Source organism: Berghia stephanieae, chromosome 8 (assembly GCF_034508935.2).
Source record: "Berghia stephanieae isolate SIO BIC M18660-M18661 chromosome 8, UCSD_Bste_1.3, whole genome shotgun sequence".
Lineage (NCBI taxonomy): Eukaryota > Metazoa > Mollusca > Gastropoda > Nudibranchia > Aeolidiidae > Berghia > Berghia stephanieae.
The window spans coordinates 16,706,644-16,713,969 of record NC_088367.1 but is presented as its reverse complement, the minus strand read 5'-3'; the positions used below and the strand labels follow the sequence as shown (position 1 = coordinate 16,713,969).

Genomic DNA, 7,326 nt, shown 5'->3' with positions numbered 1-7,326 from the left:
GAACATTAAACTCTCTGCTTATTTAAACAGACGTGAGCGAACATCGCTAAAAGTATTAAAAAATGTTAAAAATAGCACGACAATGTGCTTTCCTCGCCACTCGCTCCGCCATTTTGAATCTGATATCGGGCAGGAAGTGTCAAAAGAAAGAGGAAGTTTTGCCCTTTCTAATGATACTATTCTTAGCATCATACGCCAATTCTCCGCGGCACAACCTTGATTTTCACAACGTGAATGAAAAGAGAAAATTGCGACCTCGAAATTTTCTCGCGATCCGCTAGGCAAAATTATCTAAAACCGGGTCTCGTTCGCGATTGATTATGAAACTCTTTTTAATCGCAAAAGTATGTTTTAAGATGCATTACAAAGATCAGAAGTTGATCTTTAAAATAAAACAAATTGTATTTTGTTTCGAGCATTAGAAGTTGAGATATTGTGAGGTAAAGTGGAGAGTTTTTCACGATCAACGCCATCGATAACAACTTTCCACCGATTCACGGCGCTCGCCTGTGGTACCTACTTAGAGACGAACACAATGATGGGCTTGATTTAACATTGTTCAAATGAACACTATTTTGCGCAGGTTTGAAAGTATTACCATTAAACTATAAGCGCAGCCCACAACAATTTGTGTTACCAGACCTGCAAATAAGTACATGTTGCACTTTACAGACCGAAAGGTTTATGGTTCGACTGACTGCCGTTGTGGACGACTCGAAGAGAAGGCTCTTTGCTCACATTTTTTCTCACCTCACTCAGACGTAAATGAGTCCTTAGCCAATATAACAGCGTTATCTATCAAATAAGCGTCATGTCTCGTCGTAGGCTACATGTTAAGCATTACTGCCACCTCGGCTTGTAAAGGGCTTTGAACACATTGATTTGAAAATAATATAATTTAAATTAAAAGTTAACTTTATTTTGTTTTTATTTCCCCTCTCTTTCCACAGAAAACGTTCTTGTAATTTTAACCTGGGCTTCCATTGTCATACAGAGGAGGTTTCTGACTTCGCCGATTGGTATAACTATTTGGAGAGTCCAGAGAGTCCAGGGAAAAGATCCGTGAGATCCGCCTACTAGGAGCATAATAATAAGTCTGTCACAACAGTTGTTACAGGTATGCACAAACTAAACGGTTTGGTGCGGCTATGTGGTCTTGTGGTATGACACTCGCTTTCGGATCGGAAGTTCCTGGGTTCGAGCCTCGCTCGGCACATAGTTGAGTCCTTGGAAAAGGCTCTTTACTCACATTCTCTCACCGTACTCAGGTGTAAAATGAGTACCTGGCCGTTAACAGCGTTGTCTCTGTCCGAAAAAAATTATAATATCGCCTAACAGGTGTCATGTCCTGTCCTACATGTTAAGTGTTGCTGTTGGCCGGGGATCCCTTGTAAAGCGCTTTGAGCACGTTTAGTGGATATTGCGCTAGATAAGAGCTCATTTTTTTAAAACGGTTTTACAAGTTGTTATAGGTATGCACAAACTAAACAGTTATATATATATATATGTATATATGTTATATATATATGTATTTTGTGTTTACTTGAAAAAGGCCAAAGGCCAAAACCTCGTTTGTTTTGTGTTGTTCATTCATGAGTTAGATTTACTCCCTTTATCTGTATCTCCATAAACGGTTTTACAAGTTTATTTTAGTTCACACCCTTCACGTGCATTTATAACACGATGCGTCAATCTGGTATTAAGTTGGGAGATAAAAGCTGAAGAGACCTACATTTCTAAATCTTATAAAATAAACGTGAATTCCCATATTTTTAACTTAAAATTTAGAGCATGTTCAATGAAAATTCAGTACAATATTGATAAAATAACAATCTTGGTTTCCGTGTAACCTCCTGTAAACAAGCGCGATCTTGGATTTATATGTAAATTTTAAACCCCTAAAGCTTTTTTAGTTATCAATATAATATTTTCACCAAAATGTGTCCTAAGAACATAAAGGATAAGCATTTTAAGCAAAAAAGAGCCTTTTTTTTCCTGAACAGAAATTATGAGCAAAACGTGTTTGTATTAATATTATATATAGCAAAATCACATAATGAGAGATTCTTCTCGCCACACAAGAGTTCTATTTATTCCAGTTTGGTGCGAGACGGCCGAGTTGATATAATAAGATTGCACTTCTACTCAGTAATCCAGGGTTGTTGTCGTTTTTTTTTTCCCTTGAGCAAGAAATGTAGTCGCTGTTTCTTAATTTGCGACACTGCATCGTGTCTAACACCTGAACTATCTTGAAAGAAAGAAAAGAAATTTCTTGGAGAATGAATAAATGAATTGTTTTGTTATGATTTTGTTTTCGTTTTGTTTTGTTTTTTTTTTTTGGGGGGGGGGGGGTTTATGAGGGTGGGGGTGGGGTGTTTTTGTTTTTGTTATTGTTTTGTTTTTCGTTGTTTGTTCGTTTGCTTATTGTTGTTTATTTTTGTTCGTTATTGTTGTTGTTTGTTTTGCTTTTTAATAGATCAAAGAGATCATGCATTGCTCAATTTTTACAGTTGATGGAGGATTTTACCAAGTTAATTGATCTTGATCAATGCATTGATGTTGTTTATCTTGATTTCCGCAAGGCTTTTGATTCTGTACCACATGAGAGATTATTCATTAAACTAAAAGCATATGGAGTTAAAGGGGATATCTTTAACTGGATTAAAGACTTTCTTAATAATCGAATACAAAGAGTCATGGTCAATTGGGTGGGGTCGGATTTTAAGAATGTAATTAGCGGTGTACCCCAAGGAAGCGTATTGGGACCACTTTTATTTCTTTTGCATATAAATTATTTACCATGTGGCATAAATTCAGCCTACAAACTGTTTGCAGACGATGCGAAGATCTATAGTACAACTGAACATCATAACATTCTACAAAATGATATATTTTCACTTTTCAAATGGTCTACAACATGGTATTTGGATTTTAATGTTTCGTAATGTAAAGTATTACATATAGGAAAAAATAATCCACGTCATAATTATTTTACCGATACCTTTATGTCAAATCTACTTTCCGTTGTGCGTTATGTAAAGGATGTGGGAGTTACTTTTGATTCACTTTTGAATTTTGATGTACACATTGATAATTGTGTAAGCCGACAGAATGATGGGAATAATATATAGAACCTTTATAAGTCTTGATAAAACCATATTTTTATTTTTGTATAAATCGCTCGTTCGACCAATTCTAGAATACGGAAATTGCATCTGGAGCCCATTATATAAAAGACAATCTATTAGTATTGAAAGTGTACAGAGGAGAGCTACCAAAAAGATTTATGCAATACAGTATTTATCTTATAAGGAAAGGTTAGAATCTATGAATTGTTTCAAGGTGTTAGTAGACAGGCAATTATATGTTGGGAGATTTATATATGACGAATAATACTTGCTTGTACTGCTGTTGACATGGCCTTCAATCTTGTATGTATATATTATGCATTGTTACCTTATTATGATTATCTTCTATATGCATGTGTGTGTGTGTGTGTGTGCGTGTGTGTGTGTGTGCTTTCCATATCTTTACCACGTGTATCATTATTGTAATCTTTAATCAATAGATTTATAGCATTACTATTAATATTAAGGGCATTCAAGGGATTTTATCCTATTTTTCCCAATACCATATGTTATGTTATGCTAATAATTTCCATTTCATTGTCATTTCAGCTTTTCAAGAATCTATCAAGAATCTCTGATCAAAATCTTCAAATGCTTCAAATCTAGAAAATCAATCTACAGTCCTATTCTCCAACATCGTTGTCCATTTTTTTTATTATCATTATTATCCCAGTGACTCTCACTGTATTATATATTATCCCTTGCAAGATAGAGGCATTACATTATGAACTAGATTAAACCTTAGTGATTTTTATTTGCTAATCTCGACAGCGTTTGATAGGATATTCAGTGGAAGATAAACTTTCATAAAACGATAATCATTGCAAGATTAAAAAGTCATGAACATGATATGCTGTGTCTCTTCCTGTCCTTTTATCGATAATGCGTGGAGTCGTTTTGTTTTCCTTCGTTTTGTTTATTTGTTATTCTTAATATCTAGCTACACGAATTTTGTTTTATTGCTATTGTCCTGGTTGATGTTGTGTTCATGATAATGATGATGGCGATGAAGATGATGATGATGATGATGATGATGATGATGATGATGACGATGATGACGATGATGACGATGATGATGATGATGATGATGATGATGATGATGATGATGATGACGACGAGTAGGAGAGGAGGAGGAGGAGGAGTTGGAAGAAGAAGAAGAAGAAGAAGAAGAAGAAGAAGAAGAAGAAGAAGAAGAAGAAGAAGAACAACAACAACAACAACAACTGTAACAACAACAACAGCAACAACAACAACAGCAACAACAGCGACAACAGCAACAACAACAAGGAGGAGAAGGAGAAAGAAGGAGCAAGATATGAGCACCATTGGAGATGAGACGCCGAAGGAGGAGACGAATAGGAGTAGTTGAAGAGTGAAAAGAAAAAAGAAAAAAGAAAGAGGATGATGATGATGATGAAGAGGAGGAGGAGGAGGATGAAGGGGGAGGGGAGGAAGGGGAGGGGAGGGCAGGAAGAGGTGGAGGAAGAGGAGGAGGGTTTCTGGTGGTGGTGATGATCACGATTATGTGGATTTTAGGACGTCTGAGACAATTTTAAGTCATTTCAACACTAGTGGAGACAACAAGAACGAATAAAAAGAAAACAAAAAAAAAAATAATAATAATAATTAGATGCTCAAAAGACTATAAATCTGCGCTTTAAAGAAATCAATAAAAAAATAGAAGGAAAAAAAAGAGTTCTAGCTGACGTGTACATATATGCAGGTCCGACATCCAAATCCACTTGTGAGATTTCCATTACAACAATGAGCCTGTAAGAAGGAATTGGGTTATCAGACCTTCAAATAAGTGCACGGTGGTTCTAGCTCAAGAAGATAGCATAAACAATCCAAGTGTTGAGACTAACTTTTAACTATTTGAAAATCCCATTGACAAAAAATAAAGACAAAAATAAAAAAGGACATGATCCGGCCGACAGGAAATGCTCTCAAAATGAATGTTATCAAGATATATATATATATATATATATATATATATATATATATATATATATATATATATATATATATATATATATATATATTGAATTGTGTTTGATACAAATATGGTACGAAAAGTGCTCGACATGCAGTAATGGAGCGAATTATTATTATTTAAAATATTTACCACAATGTTTGAGACAGTCTACATTAATGTTTCAGGCTTAATTTGCCATCGTCAGGACTGAGTTGTTTTGTTGGCTGTTGTTGTTTCTTGAAGTGGTTCCGGTTTAAAGTTGCTTAACAAGAATTTACGCCGATGGGGACACCTTCCGTAGATCTCACTTTTCATGTTGAGTGTGGCTTCATGAGGTTCTTTGATTATAGTATATTTTTCTTCCAGGCATAAGCTACATTGTTTTGATGTTGGTGTGTATCCTGTTGCTTTAGATAAAATTTTCCATGAAATGTTGTGGTCTATTTTGTTGTCTTTTAATTTCCAAATATGTTCGCTGAGTTTTGTGGATGTTTTTTTGTTAGTGTTTCTAAATGTTGAGGTGTGGAGGTTGTATCTTGTTTTGAAATTATTTTCTGTTAGTCCTACATATTTTTCTTGCTTGTTTGTTTTAGTTTCTGTGACTGTGGCTTGGTAAATTAAACTTGATTCTAAGCATTGTTTGTTTAGCGGGCAGTGTTCTTTATTTCTGCAGTTGCATTTTCTGGTGGGTGGGTTTTGCTCTTGTCGGTGGTTTATTAATATTTTTTTGTTGTGGCTTGAGATTATTTGTTCTATGTTGCGCATACACGAGTAGCTTATTTTTATGGTATTCCTGTTGATAATTTTATGTAGCTTGTGTTTTTTTTGGAAAGTGTGTATCAATTAATTTCAGGAACTGCTGTCCTATGTTTGTGCTGACGTTTTTGTCGAAAGGTGGGTTGAACCAAGTTATGTGTCGTTTTCTTGTTTTACGTTCTTCATTTGTGTGTTGGGGTTTACAGGAATACCATAAAAATAAGCTACTCGTGTATGCGCAACATAGAACAAATAATCTCAAAAAGATCTCAAATGAATCACTCTATAAGATCACAAAAGAAAGACCAATCTCCCTTGACATTTTACAACAACGATGGCAACTTTTCGGTCACATACTACGCAGGGACAAAAACATACCAGCTAACCAAGCCATGTCGGGATACTTTCAAAAACACGGGAACCTTTTCAGAGGAAGACCGATCATAACACTCCCTGTGATCCTAAACCTCACAACACTTGGACAAAGCATTAGTCTCATAACGGCAGGGGACCTTGAAAATCTGAGAACCCTAGCAGAGGACCGGCAATATTGGAGACACCTCACACAGGAAATACTGGAAACAGCCAAGGCGACCCGATCTTTCGGTCGAGACGCGAAAGGCATCTAAGTCAAGTCAAGTCACACCTAAGTACGATAATATCATGTGAGTAAAGAGCATTTGTCCAAGGACTCAACCATGTACCACTCAGAGTGGGACTCGAACCCAGGACCTTCCAATCCGAAGACGAGTGTCATGCCACTAACTAGAACGCATAGTCTCACGAAAAGGTCTAGAAAATCGGTAGCGGAAAACCATCTCCGTGTCAGTCATGGACAAATGCCGGCGTGTGGGCGCCGATGACAGGAGTATACAATCAAAATGGCGTCATGTCCCGTCCTACATGTTAAATGTTGCTGTTGACCAGGGATCCCTGTAAAGCGATTTGAACACATTTAGTGGATATTGCGCTTTATAAAGCTCATTTATAATCGTCATTCGACCGCCCCTCTTCCACTCACACGTTAGGAGTAGGGGTAGAATTACCACTGACGGGAAAACATGCACATTCCCATACGAGGATATCTAGATCCTATCAATGGCCTGGACAAAACAATTTGAAACGACATAGTTTATCAATGCATCAAGCATACTCCAACACTCCATGTGCTTGTTACTGGAAATTAAATAAATAAATAAATAAATAAATTAGAGTATTTATATAGCGCAACATCCACTAAACGTGCTCAAAGCGCTTTACAGGAGTTCCCTGGCCAACAGCAACACTTAACATGTAGGAAGGGATATGACGCCTCTCATACCATATTATAATTTTTTTCGGACAGAGACAACGCTGTTAACGGCCAGGTAGTCATTTTACACCTGAGTACAGTGAAAGAAAGTGAGGAAAGAGCCTTTTCCAAGGGCTCAAATATGCGAAAGCGAGTGTCATAGCACTAGACCACAT

The 7,326-nt window shown here is 36.4% G+C and overlaps 1 protein-coding gene across 1 annotated transcript in view; it reads left to right on the top strand.

Moving 5' to 3' along the window:
- The window catches only part of LOC144978272 (uncharacterized), a 141,223-nt gene extending 137,246 nt beyond the window's left edge, over window positions 1-3,977 (top strand). The window contains exons 7-8 of the mRNA XM_078924119.1: window positions 951-1,117; window positions 3,678-3,977. Of these exons, the coding sequence (XP_078780245.1) occupies window positions 951-1,080 (130 nt within the window). The 3' untranslated portion in view covers window positions 1,081-1,117; window positions 3,678-3,977. The remainder of the gene's footprint in view (window positions 1-950; window positions 1,118-3,677) is intronic.
- The last annotated feature ends 3,349 nt before the right edge of the window (window positions 3,978-7,326 follow it).